This window comes from Oncorhynchus nerka, linkage group LG6 (assembly GCF_034236695.1).
Source record: "Oncorhynchus nerka isolate Pitt River linkage group LG6, Oner_Uvic_2.0, whole genome shotgun sequence".
NCBI classification, from domain to species: Eukaryota; Metazoa; Chordata; class Actinopteri; order Salmoniformes; family Salmonidae; genus Oncorhynchus; species Oncorhynchus nerka.
In genome coordinates, this window is record NC_088401.1 from 5,300,469 (window position 1) to 5,323,814 (window position 23,346).

The 23,346-nt window shown below is 43.8% G+C and overlaps 1 protein-coding gene across 1 annotated transcript in view; it reads left to right on the plus strand.

Annotated features, from left to right (window-relative positions):
- The window catches only part of LOC135572157 (probable ubiquitin-conjugating enzyme E2 W-B), a 43,154-nt gene that overhangs the window by 3,079 nt on the left and 16,729 nt on the right, over nucleotides 1-23,346 (plus strand). The window contains exon 3 of the mRNA XM_065019228.1: nucleotides 18,147-18,249. Coding sequence (XP_064875300.1) covers nucleotides 18,147-18,249 — 103 coding nt within the window. The remainder of the gene's footprint in view (nucleotides 1-18,146; nucleotides 18,250-23,346) is intronic.

The window sequence follows — 23,346 nt, forward strand, 5'->3', positions numbered from 1 at the left end:
CCGTACCAGGCGGTGATACAGCCCGCCAGGATGCTCTCGATTGTGCATCTGTAGAAGTTTGTGAGTGCTTTTGGTGACAAGCCGAATTTCTTCAGCCTCCTGAGGTTGAAGAGGCGCTGCTGCGCCTTCTTCACGACGCTGTCAGTGTGAGTGGACCAATTCAGTTTGTCTGTGATGTGTATGCCGAGGAACTTAAAACTTGCTACCCTCTCCACTACTGTTCCATCGATGTGGATAGGGGGGTGTTCCCTCTAGTGTAGTAGTGTACACCCAGTAGTATACACCCAGTAGTGTACATCAGTAGTATACACCCAGTAGTATACACCCAGTATTATACACCCAGTAGTATACACCCAGTAGTATAAATCAGTAGTATACACCCAGTAGTGTACACCCAGTAGTATACACCCAGTAGTGTACACCCAGTATTATAAATCAGTAGTATACACCCAGTAGTGTACACCCAGTAGTATACATCAGTAGTGTACACCCAGTAGTATACATCAGTAGTATACACCCAGTAGTGTACACCCAGTAGTATACATCAGTAGTGTACACCCAGTAGTGTACACCCAGTAGTGTACACCCAGTAGTGTACATCCAGTAGTATACACCCAGTAGTATACACCAGTAGTATACACCCAGTAGTATACACCCAGTAGTGTACACCCAGTAGTGTACATCCAGTAGTGTACACCCAGTAGTGTACACCCAGTAGTGTACATCCAGTAGTGTACACCCAGTAGTATACATCCAGTAGTATACACCCAGTAGTGTACACCCAGTAGTATACATCCAGTAGTATACACCCAGTAGTGTACACCCAGTAGTGTACACCCAGTAGTGTACACCAGGATGCAGCTTGCTGAGGTATGTGGGTATTCATGTCTTGTTTTGTAACACATATCTATAGCGTTTCTCATTGCGAAGAACACGAACACACACACACCAACTACCTGGTCAGTACTCATCAGTATGGACCTATACCTCATAGCTACACACATGCCAGGTACAGGTGGTTAAATATTTTGTACCGATGCGGTTAGGTTGCGTTCGTAAATCATTCACTCTCGTTGCCAGTAACTCATTTAGTGATTAATCCTAAAGATATCATGAAAAACAGCCTAACCAGCTCTGCTAGGACGAGACGATGGTGAGGTGAGGTGTTTTCTCATTTGTCTGGAAGTAGCTAGCCAACGTTAGCTTGTTAGCATGGGTTCTTCAAATCAATTTGATTCGTCACATGCTTCGTAAACAACCGGTGTAGACCTACTAACTAGTGTGAGTGTAGTGAGGTTAGTATATCAGTGTAGTGTAGTGCGACAGTGTAGTGCGACAGTGTAGTGTGACAGTGTAGTGTAGTGTGTAGTGTAGTGTGACAGTGTAGTGCGACAGTGTAGTGTGACAGTGTAGTGTAGTGTGACAGTGTAGTGTAGTGCGACAGTGTAGTGCGACAGTGTAGTGCGACAGTGTAGTGCGACAGTGTAGTGTGACAGTGTAGTGCGACAGTGTAGTGTAGTGCGACAGTGTAGTGTGACAGTGTAGTGTGACAGTGTAGTGTAGTGTAGTGCGACAGTGTAGTGTAGTACAGTGTAGTGTGACAGTGTAGTGTAGTGCGACAGTGTAGTGTGACAGTGTAGTGCGACAGTGTAGTGCGACAGTGTAGTGCGACAGTGTAGTGTGACAGTGTAGTGTGACAGTGTGACAGTGTAGTGTGACAGTGTAGTGTGGTGTAGTGTGACAGTGTAGTGCGACAGTGTAGTGTAGTGTGACAGTGTAGTGTGACAGTGTAGTGTAGTGTGACAGTGTAGTGTGACAGTGTAGTGCGACAGTGTAGTGTGACAGTGTAGTGCGACAGTGTGGTGCGACAGTGTGGTGCGGCAGTGTAGTGTGACAGTGTGGTGCGTGTGACAGTGTAGTGCGACAGTGTAGTGCGTGCGACAGTGTAGTGCGACAGTGTAGTGTGACAGTGTAGTGCGACAGTGTAGTGCGTGTGACAGTGTAGTGCGACAGTGTAGTGCGACAGTGTAGTGCGTGTGACAGTGTAGTGCGTGTGACAGTGTAGTGTGACAGTGTAGTGCGACAGTGTAATGCGACAGTGTAGTGCGTGCGACAGTGTAGTGCGTGTGACAGTGTAGTGTGGTGCGACAGTGTAGTGCGACAGTGTAGTGCGACAGTGTAGTGCGACAGTGTAGTGCGTGCGACAGTGTAGTGCGACAGTGTAGTGTGGTGCGACAGTGTGGTGCGACAGTGTAGTGTGGTGCGACAGTGTGGTGCGACAGTGTAGTGCGACAGTGTAGTGCGACAGTGTAGTGCGACAGTGTAGTGTAGTGCGACAGTGTAGTGTAGTGCGACAGTGTAGTGCGACAGTGTAGTGCGACAGTGTAGTGCGACAGTGTAGTGCGTGCGACAGTGTAGTGCGACAGTGTAGTGTGGTGCGACAGTGTAGTGCGACAGTGTAGTGTGGTGCGACAGTGTGGTGCGACAGTGTAGTGTGGTGCGACAGTGTGGTGCGACAGTGTAGTGCGACAGTGTAGTGTAGTGCGACATTCTAGTGTAGTGCGACAGTGTAGTGTGACAGTGTAGTGCGACAGTGTGGTGCGACAGTGTGGTGCGGCAGTGTAGTGTGACAGTGTGGTGCGTGTGACAGTGTAGTGCGACAGTGTAGTGCGTGCGACAGTGTAGTGCGACAGTGTAGTGCGTGCGACAGTGTAGTGCGACAGTGTAGTGCGTGTGACAGTGTAGTGCGACAGTGTAGTGCGACAGTGTAGTGCGTGTGACAGTGTAGTGCGTGTGACAGTGTAGTGTGACAGTGTAGTGCGACAGTGTAATGCGACAGTGTAGTGCGTGCGACAGTGTAGTGCGTGTGACAGTGTAGTGTGGTGCGACAGTGTAGTGCGACAGTGTAGTGCGACAGTGTAGTGCGACAGTGTAGTGCGTGCGACAGTGTAGTGCGACAGTGTAGTGTGGTGCGACAGTGTGGTGCGACAGTGTAGTGTGGTGCGACAGTGTGGTGCGACAGTGTAGTGCGACAGTGTAGTGCGACAGTGTAGTGTAGTGCGACATTCTAGTGTAGTGCGACAGTGTAGTGCGACAGTGTAGTGCGACAGTGTAGTGTAGTGCGACAGTGTAGTGTAGTGCGACAGTGTAGTGTGGTGTGACAGTGTAGTTCGACAGTGTGGTGCGACAGTGTAGTGTGGTGCGACAGTGTAGTGTGGTGCGACAGTGTAGTGCGAGAGTGTAGTGTGGTGCGACAGTGTAGTGCGACAGTGTAGTGCGACAGTGTAGTGTAGTGCGACAGTGTAGTGCGACAGTGTAGTGCGACAGTGTGGTGCGACAGTGTGGTGCGACAGTGTGGTGCGACAGTGTGGTGTGGTGCGACAGTGTGGTGCGACAGTGTGGTGTGGTGCGTGTGGTGCGACAGTGTGGTGCGACAGTGTGGTGTGGTGCGACAGTGTAGTGCGACAGTGTAGTGTGGTGCGACAGTGTGGTGCGACAGTGTAGTGTGGTGCGACAGTGTGGTGCGACAGTGTGGTGCGACAGTGTAGTGTAGTGCGACAGTGTAGTGCGACAGTGTGGTGCGACAGTGTGGTGCGACAGTGTGGTGTGGTGCGACAGTGTAGTGCGACAGTGTAGTGTGGTGCGACAGTGTAGTGCGACAGTGTAGTGTGGTGCGACAGTGTAGTGTGGTGCGACAGTGTAGTGTGACAGTGTAGTGTGGTGCGACAGTGTAGTGTGACAGTGTAGTGTGGTGTGACAGTGTAGTGCGACAGTGTAGTGTGGTGCGACAGTGTAGTGCGACAGTGTAGTGCGACAGTGTAGTGCGACAGTGTAGTGTGACAGTGTAGTGTGACAGTGTAGTGCGACAGTGTAGTGTAGTGCGACAGTGTAGTGTGAGGGTGGCCCGGCAGTGTATTTAGGGTAAGTATTGTAGCATAACTAAATTGGCAGGGAGTGAATAATATATAATTATTTTAGGTTACTTGTGAACTGAATTTAACCAAAGAGTAGCTCTCGTTTTTTTTTTTTTGCAAAACCGTTTTCCCGTTGCAGAGAGCTTTATTCTGTCTGTTTGCTCTAATGGATATACACAGACTGACAGACACACTGGTTTGGTTAGCGGCATGCCTCCTTGTTTCAGTTCCGTTTTGATATCCTTCCCAGTAACAGCCATCCATTCTTGTCTGTTTCAAAAACATTGGCTTCTGATATAATCTTTCTCCATGAGAAGCAGCACCCAAGCAAATGAATGGCGTCCGTGTGATTGAGTGCAAACAGAGATGCGGTAGCATGTGTTAATGTTTAGTAGCTGTTGTTTATGGAACTGTGTGTGTGTGAGAGCGAGTACTCTCTGTCTCTAGATGTTGTTCCTGCCGTGGTGTTGTGGGTCAGTCCCCCGTCTTTACACAGCTGTATGATAGTAGCATTAGATACCACGGTGTCGTGACGTCGCCACGGTGTCGTGACGTCGCCACGGTGTCATGACGTCACCGGAGTGCGTGCTCCTCAGGCCAATGTAAACAAGGAATTATTAAACTAGTTTATCCGTCCTATATTAAACTAGTTTATCCTGACCCCCCCCCTATATTAAACTAGTTTATCCTGACCCCCTGTATTAAACTAGTTTATCCTGACCCCCTGTATTGAACTAGTTTATCCTGACCCCCTGTATTAAACTAGTTTATCCCGATCCCCCTGTATTAAACTAGTTTTTCCTGACCCCCTATATTAAACAAGTTTATCCTGACCCCCCCCCTATATTAAACTAGTTTATCCTGACCCCCTGTATTAAACTAGTTTATCCTGACCCCCCTGTATTAAACTAGTTTATCCTGACCCCCACCCTGTATTAAACTAGTTTATCCTGACCCCCTGTATTAAACTAGTTTATCCTGACCCCCTGTATTAAACTAGTTTATCCTGACCCCCTGTATTAAACTAGTTTATCCTGACCCCCTATATTAAACTAGTTTATCCTGACCCCCTGTATTAAACTAGTTTATCCTGACCCCCTGTATTAAACTAGTTTATCCCGACCCCCCTGTATTAAACTAGTTTTTCCTGACCCCCTATATTAAACAAGTTTATCCTGACCCCCTATATTAAACTAGTTTATCCTGACCCCTGTATTAAACTAGTTTATCCTGACCCCCCTGTATTAAACTAGTTTATCCTGACCCCCCTGTATTAAACTAGTTTATCCTGACCCCTGTATTAAACTAGTTTATCCTGACCCCCCTGTATTAAACTAGTTTATCCTGACCCCCCTGTATTAAACTAGTTTATCCTGACCCCCTATATTAAACTAGTTTATCCTGACCCCCTGTATTAAACTAGTTTATCCTGACCCCCCTATATTAAAGTAGTTTATCCTGACCCCCTGTATTAAACTAGTTTATCCTGACCTCCCCCTGTATTAAACTAGTTTATCCTGACCCCCCTGTATTAAACTAGTTTATCCTGACCCCCCTGTATTAAACTAGTTTATCCTGACCCCCTGTATTAAACTAGTTTATCCTGACCCCCTGTATTAATCTAGTTTATCCTGACCCCCTGTATTAAACTAGTTTATCCTGACCCCCTGTATTAAACTGTTTATCCTGACCCCCTGTATTAAACTAGTTTATCCTGACCCCTGTATTAAACTAGTTTATCCTGACCCCCTGTATTAAACTAGTTTATCCTGACCCCCTGTATTAAACTAGTTTATCCTGACCCCCTGTATTAAACTAGTTTATCCTGACCCCCCTGTATTAAACTAGTTTATCCTGACCCCCTGTATTAAACTAGTTTATCCTGACCCCCTGTATTAAACTAGTTTATCCTGACCCCCTGTATTAAACTAGTTTATCCTGACCCCCCTGTATTAAACTAGTTTATCCTGACTCCCCTGTTTATTAAACTAGTTTATCCTGACCCCCTGTATTAAACTAGTTTATCCTGACTAGTTTATCCCCTGACCCCTGTATTAAACTAGTTTATCCTGACCCCCTGTATTAAACTAGTTTATCCTGACCCCCTGTATTAAACTAGTTTATCCTGTATTAAACTAGTTTATCCTGACCCCCTGTATTAAACTAGTTTATCCTGACCCCCTGTATTAAACTAGTTTATCCTGACCCCCTAGTTTATCCTGACCCCCCTATTAAACTAGTTTATCCTGACCCCCTGTATTAAACTAGTTTATCCTGACCCCCTGTATTAAACTAGTTTATCCTGACCCCCTGTATTAAACTAGTTTATCCTGACCCCCCTGTATTAAACTAGTTTATCCTGACCCCTGTATTAAACTAGTTTTTCCTGACCCCCCTGTATTAAACTAGTTTATCCTGACCCCTATATTAAACTAGTTTATCCTGACCCCCTGTATTAAACTAGTTTATCCTGACCCCCTGTATTAAACTAGTTTATCCTGACCCCCCTGTATTAAACTAGTTTATCCTGACCCCCTGTATTAAACTAGTTTATCCTGACCCCCTGTATTAAACTAGTTTATCCTGACCCCCCTGTATTAAACTAGTTTATCCTGACCCCCTGTATTAAACTAGTTTATCCTGACCCCTATATTAAACTAGTTTATCCTGACCCCCTGTATTAAACTAGTTTAACCTAAACTTTTATCCTGACCCCCCTGTATTAACTAGTTTATCCTGACCTAAACTAGTTTATCCTGACCCCCTGTATTAAACTAGTTTATCCTGACCCCTGTATTAAACTAGTTTATCCTGACCCCTGTATTAAACTAGTTTATCCTGACCCCCCTGTATTAAACTAGTTTATCCTGACCCCCTGTATTAAACTAGTTTATCCTGACCCCCCTAGTTTATCCTGATAAACTTAAAACTAGTTTATCCTGTTTTAAACTAGTTTATCCTGACCCCCCTGTATTAAACTAGTTTATCCTGACCCCCCCTGTATTAAACTAGTTTATCCTGACCCCCTATTAAACTAGTTTATCCTGACCCCCCTGTATTAAACTAGTTTATCCTGACCCCCCTGTATTAAACTAGTTTATCCTGACCCCCTGTATTAAACTAGTTTATCCTGACCCCTGTATTAAACTAGTTTATCCTGACCCCCCTGTATATAAACTAGTTTATCCTGACCCCCCTGTATTAAACTAGTTTATCCTGACCCCCTGTATTAAACTAGTTTATCCTGACCCCCCTGTATTAAACTAGTTTATCCTGACCCCTGTATTAAACTAGTTTATCCTGACCCCCTGTATTAAACTAGTTTATCCTGACCCCCTGTATTAAACTAGTTTATCCTGACCCCCTGTATTAAACTAGTTTATCCTGACCCCCTGTAAAACTAGTTTATCCTGACCCCCCTGTATTAAACTAGTTTATCCTGACCCCCGTATTAAACTAGTTTATCCTGCCCCCCTGTATTAAACTAGTTTATCCTGACCCCCTGTATTAAACTAGTTTATCCTGACCCCCTGTATTAAACTAGTTTATCCTGACCCCCCTGTATTAAACTAGTTTATCCTGACCCCTGTATTAAACTAGTTTATCCTGACCCCCCTGTATTAAACTAGTTTATCCTGACCCCCTGTTTAAACCTAGTTTATCCTGACCCCCCTGTATTAAACTAGTTTATCCTGACCCCCCATATTAACCTAGTTTAACCCTAACCCCCCCCCATATTAACCTAGTTTAACCCTACCCCCCCATATTAACCTAGTTTAACCCTAACCCCCCCCCATATTAACCTAGTTTAACCCTAACCCCCCCCTAACCCCCCCATATTAACCTAGTTTAACCCTAACCCCCCATATTAACCTAGTTTAACCCTAACCCCCCATATTAACCTAGTTTAACCCTACCCCCCATATTAACCTAGTTTAACCCCCCCCATATTAACCTAGTTTAACCCTAACCCCCCCCCATATTAACCTAGTTTAACCCTACCCCCCCTATATTAACCTAGTTTAACCCTACCCCCCATATTAACCTAGTTTAACCCTAACCCCCCCATATTAACCTAGTTTAACCCTAACCCCCCATATTAACCTAGTTTAACCCTAACCCCCCCCATATTAACCTAGTTTAACCCTAACCCCCCCATATTAACCTAGTTTAACCCTAACCCCCCCCCATATTAACCTAGTTTAACCCTACCCCCCCATATTAACCTAGTTTAACCCTAACCCCCCCCATATTAACCTAGTTTAACCCTAACCCCCCATATTAACCTAGTTTAACCCTAACCCCCCATATTAACCTAGTTTAACCCTAAACCCCCCCCATATTAACCTAGTGTAACCCTAACCCCCCCCCCATATTAACCTAGTTTAACCCTAACCCCCCCCCATATTAACCTAGTTTAACCCTACCCCCCATATTAACCTAGTTTAACCCTACCCCCCATATTAACCTAGTTTAACCCTACCCCCCCCCATATTAACCTAGTTTAACCCTACCCCCCCCCATATTAACCTAGTTTAACCCTACCCCCCCCATATTAACCTAGTTTAACCCTAACCCCCCCCCCATATTAACCTAGTTTAACCCTAACCCCCCCCATATTAACCTAGTTTAACCCCCCCCATATTAACCTAGTTTAACCCTAACCCCCCCCCCATATTAACCTAGTTTAACCCTAACCCCCCCCATATTAACCTAGTTTAACCCTACCCCCCATATTAACCTAGTTTAACCCTAACCCCCCCCCCATATTAACCTAGTTTAACCCCTAACCCCCATATTAACCTAGTTTAACCCTACCCCCCCCCATATTAACCTAGTTTAACCCTAACCCCCTATATTAACCTAGTTTAACCCTAACCCCCCCCCCCCCCCCAACCTAGTTTAACCCTAACCCCCCCATATTAACCTAGTTTAACCCTAACCCCCCCCATATTAACCTAGTTTAACCCCCCCCCCCCATAGTAACCTAGTTTAACCCTAACCCCCCCCCCATATTAACCTAGTTTAACCCTACCCCCCCCCCCATATTAACCTAGTTTAACCCTAACCCCCCTATATTAACCTAGTTTAACCCTAACCCCCCCATATTAACCTAGTTTAACCTGCCCCACTCAAAAATTATTCAAATTTATTTGCCAGTAGTATAATGTAACATTGCAAATGTCATGTGTAAAGTAGTTTGTTTTTTTCACGTCTTCTTTTGGAACTAAACCTCCCTCTGCTTGGAACCAGAAGTATTCCCATAGTTTGCTTCTGGAGCCAATTTTGTCAACAAGATGGAGGTATGTTTTCATTAGAAGCCTTGCTGTCTACATTTACTCTCTCGCTTGCTTCTCAAAATTTGGCTCGCTGTGTCAGCTGCAGGCTGAAGTAGCCTGGCTAGGTTACGACTGAGAATTCAGATAAATGACCTGACAGACCTGATCCTCTTAATCCACGTATAATGTGAGACACATTTAGACAGAAGCACTGAAAGTAACATGACTTCTAGAAGAACAGAGCTGTTTTTCATGTTCTAGTACTAAGGAAAAAAGTACTGAGGTTTCGGGATACCGTGCAACACTAGTCCAACAGTGTTGCTTCCCCTTTCTATGGCCGCCATATTGTTTCCATGTTATCGATGTAGCGTTACCATAGCGAATAACAACGTTCCTGTGAACACAAAGCTATGTTAATAGCTGATAATATAACATTTGAAATGTCTTTATCCTTTTGAAACTTTTGAGCGCCATGTTTACTGTACATTTTGTTGTAGTAAATGGGGTGGCAGGGTAGCCTAGTGGTTAGAGTGGAGGGGCGGCAGGGTAGCCTAGTGGTTAGAGTGGAGGGGCGGCAGGGTAGCCTAGTGGTTAGAGTGGAGGGGCGGCAGGGTAGCCTAGTGGTTAGAGTGGAGGGGCGGCAGGGTAGCCTAGTGGTTAGAGGGAGGGGCGGCAGGGTAGCCTAGTGGTTAGAGTGGAGGGGCGGCAGGGTAGCCTAGTGGTTAGAGTGGAGGGGCGGGGGCTGGCAGGGTAGCCTAGTGGTTAGAGTGGAGGGGCGGAGCCTAGTGGTTAGAGTGGAGGGGCGGCAGGGTAGCCTAGTGGTTAGAGTGGAGGGGCGGCAGGGCAGCCTAGTGGTTAGAGTGGAGGGGGAGGGGCGGCAGGGTAGCCTAGTGGTTAGAGTGGAGGGGCGGCAGGGTAGCCTAGTGGTTAGAGTGGAGGGGGCAGGGTAGCCTAGTGGTTAGAGTGGAGGGCGGCAGGGTAGCCTAGTGGTTAGAGTGGAGGGGCGGCAGGGTAGCCTAGTGGTTAGAGTGGAGGGGCGGCAGGGTAGCCTAGTGGTTAGAGTGGAGGGGCGGCAGGGTAGCCTAGTGGTTAGAGTGGAGGGGCGGCAGGGTAGCCTAGTGGTTAGAGTGGAGGGGCGGCAGGGTAGCCTAGTGGTTAGAGGGAGGGGCGGCAGGGTAGCCTAGTGGTTAGAGTGGAGGGGCGGCAGGGTAGCCTAGTGGTTAGAGTGGAGGGGCGGCAGGGTAGCCTAGTGGTTAGAGTGGAGGGGCGGCAGGGTAGCCTAGTGGTTAGAGTGGAGGGCGGCAGGGTAGCCTAGTGGTTAGAGTGGAGGGGCGGCAGGGGTAGCCTAGTGGTTAGAGTGGAGGGGCGGCAGGGTAGCCTAGTGGTTAGAGTGGAGGGGCGGCAGGGTAGCCTAGTGGTTAGAGTGGAGGGGCGGCAGGGTAGCCTAGTGGTTAGAGTGGAGGGGCGGCAGCGTAGCCTAGTGGTTAGAGCGTTGGACTAATAACCGAAAGGTTTAACCCACTGTTCCTAGGCCGTCATTGAAAATAAGAATTTGTTCTTAACTGACTTGCCTGGTTAAATAATGGTAGAAAAAAATAAAAAATGTACTTGCTTTGGTAATGTAAACTTATTCTACATGACCAAAAGTATTATTATTTTGGAATAAAACGGTCATCGACGTTCATAAGGAGTTGGTCCCCCCTTTGGTTGGTCCCCACTCTTCTGGGAAGGCTTTCCACTAGATGTTGGAACGTTGCTGCTATAACAGCCTCCACTCTTCTGGGAAGACTTTCCACTAGATGTTGGAACATTGCTGCTATAACAGCCTCCTCTCTTCTGGGAAGACTTTCCACTAGATGTTGGAACATTGCTGCTATAACAGCCTCCACTCTTCTGGGAAGACTTTCCACTAGATGTCGGAACATTGCTGCTATAACAGCCTCCACTCTTCTGGGAAGGCTTTCCACTAGATGTTGGAACATTGCTGCTATAACAGCCTCCACTCTTCTGGGAAGGCTTTCCACTAGATGTTGGAACATTGCTGCTATAACAGCCTCCACTCTTCTGGGAAGGCTTTCCACTAGATGTTGAAACATTGCTGCTATAACAGCCTCCACTCTTCTGAGAAGGCTTTCCACTAGATGTTGGAACGTTGCTGCGGGGACTTGTTTCCATTCAGCCACGAGCGTTAGTGAGGTCGGGCGCTGACGTTGGGTCATTAGGCCCGGCTCGCAGTCACCTTTCCAATTGGTGGTTAAATAAAGGTCATTAGGCCCGGCTCGTAGTCACCTTTCCAATTGGTGGTTAAATAAAGGTCATTAGGCCCGGCAGTCACCTTCACTGGAACTAAGAGGCCTGAACCATTAAAACAGCTCCTCAAGAGGCCTGGTCTGACAGTCGGCCGAAAGTTTCAAATGTGTGTGTTTGCTACTCCCACTAGATAAGCTTCTGTCTCTCTCCGTCTCTTGTCTGTCTCTGTCTGTCTCTGTCTCTCTGTCTGTCTGTCTGTCTCTCTGTCTCTCTCTCTCTCTCTCAAATGTGTGTGTTTGCTACTCCCACTAGATAAGCTTCTGTCTCTCTCCGTCTCTGTCTGTCTCTGTCTCTCTGTCTCTCTGTCTGTCTGTCTGTCTGTCTCTCTGTCTCTCTCTCTCTCTCAAATGTGTGTGTTTGCTACTCCCACTAGATAAGCTTCTGTCTCTCTGCGTCTCTGTCTGTCTGTCTGTCTCTCTCTCTCTCTCAAATGTGTGTGTTTGCTACTCCCACTAGATAAGCTTCTGTCTCTCTGCGTCTGTCTGTCTGTCTCTGTCTGTCTCTGTCTGTCTCGCTCTCTCTGTCTGTGTCTGTGTCTCTCTGTCTGTCTCTCTGTCTGTCTCGCTCTCTCCGTCTGTCTCTCTGTCTGTCTCTCTCTGTCTCTCTGTCTGTCTCTCTGTCTCTCTGTCTGTCTGTCTGTCTCTCTGTCTGTCTCGTCTCTCTGTCTCTGTCTGTGTCTGTGTCTCTCTGTCTCTCTCGCTCTCGCTCTCTTTCCTCCTCAATTCAAGGGGCTTTATTGGCATGTGGAACATGTTTACATTGCCAAAGCTAGTGAAATAGATAATAAACGAAAGTGAAAAGAACAATAAAAAGTAACAGTAAAACTCACAAAAGTTCCAAAAGAATAAATACATTTCAAATGTCATATTAGGGGCAAATAGTTAAAGGTACAAAAGGGGAAATAAATTAACATAAATATGGGTTGTATATACAATGGTGTTTGTTGTGGCAACAGGTCACAAATATTGCTGCTGTGATGGCACACTGTGGTATTTCACCCAGTAGATATGGGAGTTTCTCATAATTGGACTTGTTTTCAAATTCTTTGTGGATCTGTGTAATCTGAGGGAAATATGTCTCTCTAATATGGTCATACATTGGGCAGGAGGTTAGGAAGTGCAGCTCAGTTTCCACCTCATTTTGTGGGCAGTGAGCACATAGCCTGTCTTCTCTTGAGAGCCAGGTCTGCCTACGGCGGCCTTTCTCAATAGCAAGGCTATGCTCACTGAGTCTATACATAGTCAAAGCTTTCCTTAAGATTGGGTCAGTCACATTGGTCAGGTATTCTGCCGCTGTGTACTCTCTGTGTAGGGCCAAATAGCATTCTAGTTTGTTCAGTTTTTTTGTAAATTCTTTCCAATGTGTCAAGTAATTATCTTTTTGTTTTCTCATGATTTGGTTGGGTCTAAATGTGTTGCTGTCCAGGGGCGCTGTGGGTCTGTTTGTGTTTGTGAACAGAGCCCCAGGACCAGCTTGCTTAGGGGGCTCTTCTCCAGGTTAGTTTCTCTGTAGGTGATTGCATTGTTATGGAATCGCTTCCTTTTAGGTGGTTGTAGAATTCAACGGCTATTTTCTGGATTTTGATAATTATCGGGTATCGGCCTTTGTCACGTTCGTTATAGCGATGAGACCAAGGCGCAGCGTGATTTGAAAACATCTTCTTTTAATGACGGAAGACTGAACGAACAAAAACAACAAAACGAACGTGAAGCTGTACAATAATAGTGCTGACACAGACAACTAAACATAGACAATAACCCATGGAATATGGCTGCCTAAATATGGTTCCCAATCAGAGACAACGATAAACAGCTGCCTCTAATTGAGAACCAATCTAGGCAACCATAGACATACAAATACCTAGACAGGAACAAAAACACATACATCACCCATGTCACACCCTGACCTAACCAAAATAATAAAGAAAACAAAGAATACTAAGATCAGGGTGTGACAGCATAATTCTGCTGCATTATTTGGTGTTTTACATGAACACAGGATATTTTTGCAGAATTCTGCATGCAGAGTCTCAATTTGGTGTTTGTCCCATTTTGTGAAGTCTTGGTTGGTGAGCGGACCCCAGACCTCACAACCATAAAGGGCAATGGGTTCTATGACTGATTCAAGTATTTTTAGCCAGATCCTAATTGGTATGTTGAATTTTATGTTCCTTTTGATGGCATAGAATGCCCTTCTTGCCTTGTCTCTCAGATCGTTCACAGCTTTGTGGAAGTTACCTGTGGTGCTGATGTTTAGGCCGAGGTACGTTTTTTTGTGTGCTCTAGGGCAACGGTGTCTAGATGGAATTTTGTATTTGTTGTCCTGGCACCTAGAACTTTTTTGGAACACTATTATTTTGGTCTTACTGAGATTTACTGTCAGGGCCCAGGTCTGACAGGGCCCAGGTCTGTCAGGGCCCAGGTCTGGCAGAATCTGTGCAGAAGATCTAGGTGCTGCTGTAGGCCCTCCTTGGTTGGGGAGAGAAGCACCAGATCATCAGCAAACAGGAGACATTTGACTTCATATTCTAGTCGGGTGAGGCCGGGTGCTGCAGACTGTTCTAGTACCCTCACCAATTCGTTCATATAGCAAAGCTGTCATCAAGGCAAAGGTTGTCTACTTTGAAGAATCTCAAAATAAAACATATATTTTGAGTAGCTTACCACTGTTTTGGTTACTACATGATTCCATATGTGTTTGTTATTTTATAGTTGTGATGTCTTCACTATCATTCTACAATGTAGAAAATAGTAAAAATTAAGAAAAACCTTTGAATGAGTAGGTGTTTAAACTTTTGACTGGTACTGTACCCCACTTTGAAGAGGTTTGGTCTTACACTGCGTCCCTGTCTCACGCCACGGCACTGTGTGAAGAAGTGTGTTTTTTTGGTGCTTTTTGTGTACATGTACATGGATTTTTATAATGTCAAATATTTTTTCCCCCAACCACTTTCCATCAATTTGTATAGCCCTCATGCCAAATGAGTCTAAAGTTTTTTATTTTTAATTAACATGAGAGAGAGAGAGGTCAAATATACTGTTTAGATATGATAGGGAGGCTGAGAGGTCAAATATACTGTTTAGATTTGATAGGGAGGCTGAGAGGTCAAATATACTGTTTAGATATGATAGGGAAGCTGAGAGGTCAAATATACTGTTTAGATTTGATAGGGAAGCTGAGAGGTCAAATATACTGTTTTAGATATGATAGGGAAGCTGAGAGGTCAAATGTACTGTTTAGATTTGATAGGGAAGCTGAGAGGTCAAATGTACTGTTTAGATTTGATAGGGAAGCTGAGAGGTCAAATGTACTGTTTAGATATGATAGGGAAGCTGAGAGGTCAAATATACTGTTTTAGATATGATAGGGAAGCTGAGAGGTCAAATATACTGTTTTAGATATGATAGGCAAGCTGAGAGGTCAAATATACTGTTTAGATATGATAGGCAAGCTGAGAGGTCAAATATACTGTTTAGATATGATAGGCAAGCTGAGAGGTCAAATATACTGTTTAGATTTGATAGGGAAGCTGAGAGGTCAAATATACTGTTTAGATATGATAGGGAAGCTGAGAGGTCAAATATACTGTTTTAGATATGATAGGGAAGCTGAGAGGTCAAATATACTGTTTAGATATGATAGGGAAGCTGAGAGGTCAAATATACTGTTTAGATATGATAGGGAAGCTGAGAGGTCAAATGTACTGTTTAGATATGATAGGGAAGCTGAGAGGTCAAATGTACTGTTTGGATTTGATAGGGAAGCTGAGAGGTCAAATATACTGTTTAGATATGATAGGGAAGCTGAGAGGTCAAATATACTGTTTAGATTTGGTAGGGAAGCTGAGAGGTCAAATATACTGTTTAGATTTGATAGGGAAGCTGAGAGGTCAAATATACTGTTTTAGATATGATAGGGAAGCTGAGAGGTCAAATATACTGTTTAGATTTGATAGGGAAGCTGAGAGGTCAAATATACTGTTTTAGATATGATAGGGAAGCTGAGAGGTCAAATATACTGTTTAGATATGATAGGGAAGCTGAGAGGTCAAATATACTGTTTAGATATGATAGGGAAGCTGAGAGGTCAAATATACTGTTTTAGATATGATAGGGAAGCTGAGAGGTCAAATGTACTGTTTAGATTTGATAGGGAAGCTGAGAGGTCAAATGTACTGTTTAGATATGATAGGGAAGCTGAGAGGTCAAATGTACTGTTTAGATTTGATAGGGAAGCTGAGAGGTCAAATATACTGTTTAGATATGATAGGGAAGCTGAGAGGTCAAATGTACTGTTTAGATATGATAAGGGAAGCTGAGAGGTCAAATATACTGTTTAGATATGATAGGCAAGCTGAGAGGTCAAATGTACTGTTTAGATATGATAGGGAAGCTGAGAGGTCAAATATACTGTTTAGATATGATAGGGAAGCTGAGAGGTCAAATATACTGTTTTAGATATGATAGGGAAGCTGAGAGGTCAAATATACTGTTTTAGATATGATAGGGAAGCTGAGAGGTCAAATGTATGTTTTAGATTTTCTACTGCTAAGTTCACGCCTTCACTATTACAGTGAAACATTTTACCCAGGAAGTTGTCTAGAAGGGATTGAATTCATTGTTCCCTAATTGTTTTTTGGTAGGTTTCCACACTACTTTCCTTCCATCTGTGAATGTCTTAATATTATTCAGTTCCTTTGTACATACCCAGCGTCTGACAGAGCTGCAGGAGTTGGATGGAGAAGCTGTCTTCATTAAAGTATGGGGATTCTAGTGAGGGGATGTAGGTAGCACACAGGAGGACATTTTTCTCTGTTGAGAGAATTTCATTTTGAATTTCTAGCCAAAATGTAATTAATTTAATGGAGTGAGTTAGGTCTGCTCTATACCAAATCTGCATACCCCCTGAGTCTCTTCCCTGTTTCACATCTGGTAGTGTGGTGGATGGGACTGCCAGCTCTCTGTAACCTAGAGGACAACCAGTGGGTCCATCTCCTCTATACCACCCACCTGGTAGTGTGGTGGATGGGACTACCAGCTCTCTGTAACCTAGACGGCAACCAGTGGGTCCATCTCCTCTATACCCTGTTTCACACCTGGTAGTGTGGTGGATGGGACTACCAGCTCTCTGTAACCTAGATGGCAACCAGTGGGTCCATCTCCTCTATACCACCCACCTGGTAGTGTGGTGGATGGGACAACCAGCTCTCTGTAACCTAGAGGGCAACCAGTGGGTCCATCTCCTCTATACCACCCACCTGGTAGTGTGGTGGATGGGACTACCAGCTCTCTGTAACCTAGAGGGCAACCAGTGGGTCCATCTCCTCTATACCCTGTTTCACACCTGGTAGTGTGGTGGATGGGACTACCAGCTCTCTGTAACCTAGATGGCAACCAGTGGGTCCATCTCCTCTATACCACCCACCTGGTAGTGTGGTGGATGGGACAACCAGCTCTCTGTAACCTAGAGGGCAACCAGTGGGTCCATCTCCTCTATACCCTGTTTCACACCTGGTAGTGTGGTGGATGGGACTGCCAGCTCTCTGTAACCTAGAGGGCAACCAGTGGGTCCATCTCCTCTATACCCTGTTTCACACCTGGTAGTGTGGTGGATGGGACTACCAGCTCTCTGTAACCTAGAGGACAACCAGTGGGTCCATCTCCTCTATACCACCCACCTGGTAGTGTGGTGGATGGGACTACCAGCTCTTGGTAACCTGGAGGGAAACCAGTGGGTCCATCTCCTCTATACCACCCACCTGGTAGTGTGGTGGATGGGACTACCAGCTCTCTGTAACCTAGAGGACAACCAGTGGGTCCATCTTCTCTATACCACCCACCTGGTAGCGTGGTGGATGGGACTACCAGCTCTCTGTAACCTAGAGGGCAACCAGTGGGTCCATCTCCTCTATACCATGTTTCACACCTGGTAGTGTGGTGGATGGGACTACCAGCTCTCTGTAACCTAGAGGACAACCAGTGGGTCCGTCTCCTCTATACTAGGTTTCTTGTAGGATGACAATGTCAGTATTTCTGAGTTCTTTGGTGAAGTCCAGGGTCCTGCTCTTTAGGCCAAAGGCAGATGATCTCAGGCCTTGGATATTCTAGGATGAGACCATGAAGGCTTTGTGTTCCATAAAGTGTCCAATGTTGTTAGTCTTGTGGTTTGGCCTCAAGCCAGTAAGTGTGAGCAGAGCCTGCTGCGCATCTGGTACATGCCATTGGCTTGGGCGAGTGTAAGAGTGGGGCTTGGGCCTGTTTGCCTGCTCACGGCCTGGGCGTATGTGTGTGACTTTCATGTCGAGGCCCTCTTTGCGAGAGTGGGGGGGGGGGCAGGAAGGGGCATAGGTCTGATCTGAGGGGGCCTAAATGGGGTGTGGGATGAGTAACCAAAGAAAGTGTTAAACGAATCAAAATATATTTTATTTGAGGTTCTTCCAAGTAGCCACCCTTTGCCTTGATGACAGCTTTGCACACACTAGGCTTCTCTCAACATGGTATAGGGTAGATGGACCCGCTGGTTGCCCTCTAGGTTACAGAGAGCTGGTAGTCCCAATCCAGGTGTGTCCAAACCTTTTGACTAGTACTGTGTGTGTTTGTGTATATATTTGAATATATTAATATCTTCTACCTTTTTCATCCAGGTGGATTGTAGATATGGAAGGAGCCACGGGTACGCTCTACGAAGGAGAGAAATTTCAGCTGCTTTTCAAATTCAGTAGTCGGTATCCTTTCGATTCACCTCAGGTAAGTAGCTAGCTAGCCTAGCGCTTCCTCATTAATAAATAGTCATGTATATTTCTGTTGAATCAGTTAGCTAGGACACTCAATGACACAAGATCCATGCTCTGTCAGTAGGCTGGCTGAGTGGGTATGTTGCTTAGTAACAGGTAATTTGGCTGAGTGGGTATGTTGCTTAGTAACAGGTCATTTGGCTGAGTGGGTATGTTGCTTAGTAACAGGTCATTTGGCTGAGTGGGTATGTTGCTCAGTAACAGGTAATTTGGCTGAGTGGGTATGTTGCTTAGTAACAGGTAATTTGGCTGAGTGGGTATGTTGCTTAGTAACAGGTAATTTGCCTTAGTGGGTATGTTGCTTAGTAACAGGTAATTTGGCTGAGTAGAGAGGGTTCCAGTCTACTGGTCTGATGAAGAGGGTGGATATCATTCTGTAATGTAGAGAGGGTTCCAGTCTACTGGTCTGATGAAGAGGGTGGATATCATTCTGTAATGTAGAGAGGGTTCCAGTCTACTGGTCTGATGAAGAGGGTGGATATCATTCTGTAAGGTCGAGAGGGTTCAAGTCTACTGGTCTGATGAAGAGGGTGGATATTTCTGTAAGGTAGAGAGGGTTCCAGTCTACTGGTCTGATGAAGAGGGTGGATATCATTCTGTAAGGTAGAGAGGGTTCCAGTCTAATGAAGAGGGTGGATATCATTCTGTAAGGTAGAGAGGGTTCCAGTTTGATGAAGAGGGTGGATATCATTCTGTAAGGTAGAGAGGGTTCCAGTCTGATGAAGAGGGTGGATATCATTCTGTAGGGTAGAGAGGGTTCCAGTCTGATGAAGAGGGTGGATATCATTCTGTAAGGTAGAGAGGGTTCCAGTCTGATGAAGAGGGTGGATATCATTCTGTAGGGTAGAGAGGCTTCCAGTCTGATGAAGAGGGTGGATATCATTCTGTAAGGTAGAGAGGGTGCTGTAAACATAGCCTAGCAAATAGTAAACTTACTTGAGGTCAGTGCACGTAGAGGTTCGATGTTTTCTATATTATAATATTATATGCCATTTAGCAGATTATTTTATCCAAAGAAGCTTACAGTCATGAGTAGGCATCAAGCAGGTATAGTGTTTGTGATTTCATTTTGACACAGTACCGTACTTTCATGTGGAGCAACATCCTTTACATGGTTTTCCACCTTTTAGTGTACTCTGCCCTGGGTCATGTCCTCTCTCCTGGGTCATGTCCTCTCTCCTGGGTCATGTCCTCTCTCCTGGGTCATGTCCTCTCTCCTGGGTCATGTCCTCTCCCCTGGGTCATGTCTTCTCCCCTGGGTCATGTCTTCTCCCCTGGGTCATGTCTTCTCCCCTGGGTCATGTCTTCTCCCCTGGGTCATGTCTTCTCTCCTGGGTCATGTCCTCTGCCCTGGGTCATGTCCTCTCTCCTGGGTCATGTCCTCTCTCCTGGGTCATGTCCTCTCTCCTGGGTCATGTCCTCTCCCCTGGGTCATGTCCTCTCTCCTGGGTCATGTGCTCTCCCCTGGGTCATGTTCATTTATTCTAGAACTCACTCCCCTGGATCATATTAATACTAATTTATTCTAGAACTCACTCCCCTGGATCATATTAACACTAATTTATTCTAGAACTCACTCCCCTGGATCATATTAATATTAATTTATTATAGAACTCACTCCCCTGGATCATATTAATATTAATTTATTCTAGACCTCACTCCCCTGTGTTATGTTCATTTATTCTAGAACTCACTCCCCTGGATCATGTTAATTTATTCTTGAACTCACTCCCCTGGATCATATTAAATTATTCTAGAACTCACTCCCCTGGATCATATTCATACTAATTTATTCTAGAACTCACTCCCCTGTATCATACTAATTTATTCTGGAACTCACTTCCCTGGATCATGTTAATTTATTCTAGAACTCACTCCCCTGGATCATACTAATTTATTCTTGAACTCACTCCCCTGGATCATATTAATTTATTCTAGAACTCACTCCCCTGGATCATATTAATATTAATTTATTCTAGAACTCACTCCCCTGGATCATATGAATATTAATTTATTCTAGAACTCACTCCCCTGGATCATGTTAATTTATTCTAGAACTCACTCCCCTGGATCATGTTAATTTATTCTAGAACTCACTCCCCTGGATCATGTTAATTTATTCTAGAACTCACTCCCCTGGATCATATTAATTTATTCTAGAACTCACTCCCCTGGATCATGTTAATTTATTCTAGAACTCACTCCCCTGGATCATGTTAATTTATTCTAGAACTCACTCCCCTGGGTCATGTTAATTTATTCTAGAACTCACTCCCCTGGATCATGTTAATGTATTCTTGAACTCACTCCCCTGGATCATGTTAATTTATTATTGAACTCACTCCCCTGGATCATATTAATTTATTCTAGAACTCACTCCCCTGGATCATATTCATACTAATTTATTCTAGAACTCACTCCCCTGTATCATACTAATTTATTCTGGAACTCACTTCCCTGGATCATGTTAATTTATTCTAGAACTCACTCCCCTGGATCATACTAATTTATTCTTGATCTCACTCCCCTGGATCATATTAATTTATTCTAGAACTCACTCCCCTGGATCATATTAATATTAATTTATTCTAGAACTCACTCCCCTGGATCATATGAATATTAATTTATTCTAGAACTCACTCCCCTGGATCATGTTAATTTATTCTAGAACTCACTCCCCTGGATCATGTTAATTTATTCTAGAACTCACTCCCCTGGATCATGTTAATTTATTCTAGAACTCACTCCCCTGGATCATATTAATTTATTCTAGAACTCACTCCCCTGGATCATATTAATTTATTCTAGAACTCACTCCCCTGGATCATGCTAATTTATTCTAGAACTCACTCCCCTGGATCATATTAATATTAATTTATTTCTAGAACTCACTCCCCTGGATCATATTAATTTATTCTAGAACTCACTCCCCTGGATCATATTAATATTAATTTATTCTAGAACTCACTCCCCTGGATCATGTTAATTTATTCTAGAACTCACTCCCCTGGATCATGTTAATTTATTCTCGAACTCACTCCCCTGGATCATACTAATTTATTCTTGAACTCACTCCCCTGGATCATATTAATTTATTCTAGAACTCACTCCCCTGGATCATGTTAATTTATTCTTGAACTCACTCCCCTGGATCATATTAATTTATTCTAGAACTCACTCCCCTGGATCATGTTAATTTATTCTAGAACTCACTCCCCTGGATCATACTAATTTATTCTTGAACTCACTCCCCTGGATCATATTAATTTATTCTAGAACTCACTCCCCTGGATCATGTTAATTTATTCTAGAACTCACTCCCCTGGATCATGTTAATTTATTCTAGAACTCACTCCCCTGGATCATGTTAATTTATTCTAGAACTCACTCCCCTGGATCATATTAATTTATTCTAGAACTCACTCCCCTGGATCATATTAATTTATTCTAGAACTCACTCCCCTGGATCATGCTAATTTATTCTAGAACTCACTCCCCTGGATCATATTAATATTAATTTATTCTAGAACTCACTCCCCTGGATCATATTAATTTATTCTAGAACTCACTCCCCTGGATCATATTAATATTAATTTATTCTAGAACTCACTCCCCTGGATCATGTTAATTTATTCTAGAACTCACTCCCCTGGATCATGTTAATTTATTCTCGAACTCACTCCCCTGGATCATACTAATTTATTCTTGAACTCACTCCCCTGGATCATATTAATTTATTCTAGAACTCACTCCCCTGGATCATGTTAATTTATTCTTGAACTCACTCCCCTGGATCATATTCATTTATTCTAGAACTCACTCCCCTGGATCATGTTAATTTATTCTAGAACTCACTCCCCTGGATCATACTAATTTATTCTTGAACTCACTCCCCTGGATCATATTAATTTATTCTAGAACTCACTCCCCTGGATCATATGAATATTAATTTATTCTAGAACTCACTCCCCTGGATCATATTAATATTAATTTATTCTAGAACTCACTCCCCTGGATCATATTCATACTAATTTATTCTAGAACTCACTCCCCTGGATCATATTAATTTATTCTAGAACTCACTCCCCTGGATCATGATAATTTATTCTACAACCCACTCCCTGGATCATATGAATATTAATTTATTCTAGAACTCACTCCCCTGGATCATGATAATTTATTCTAGAACTCACTCCCCTGGATCATATTAATATTAATTTATTCTGGAACTCACTCCCCTGGATCATATTCATATTAATTTATTCTAGAACTCACTCCCCTGGATCATATTAATTTATTCTAGAACTCACTCTCCTGGATCATATTAATATTAATTTATTCTAGAACTCACTCCCCTGGATCATATTAATATTAATGTATTCTTGAACTCACTCCCCTGGATCATGTTAATTTATTCTAGAACTCACTCCCCCGGATCATATTAATTTATTTCTAGAACTCACTCCCCTGGATCATGTTAATTTATTCTAGAACTCACTCCCCTGGATCATACTAATTTATTCTAGAACTCACTCCCCTGGATCATGTTAATTTATTCTAAAACTCACTCCCCTGGATCATGATAATTTATTCTAGAACTCACTCCCCTGGATCATATTAATATTAATTTATTCTAGAACTCACTCCCCTGGATCATGTTAATTTATTCTAAAACTCACTCCCATGGATCATGTTAATTTATTCTAGAACTCACTCCCCTGGATCATGTTAATTTATTCTAGAACTCACTCCCCTGGATCATATTAATTTATTATAGAACTCACTCCCCTGGATCATATTAATTTATTATAGAACTCACTCCCCTGGATCATATTAATATTAATTTATTATAGAACTCACTCCCCTGGATCATATTAATTTATTCTAGAACTCACTCCCCTGGATCATATTAATATTAATTTATTCTAGAACTCACTCCCCTGGATCATGTTAATTTATTCTAGAACTCACTCCCCTGGATCATGTTAATTTATTCTAGAACTCACTCCCCTGGATCATACTAATTTATTCTTGAACTCACTCCCCTGGA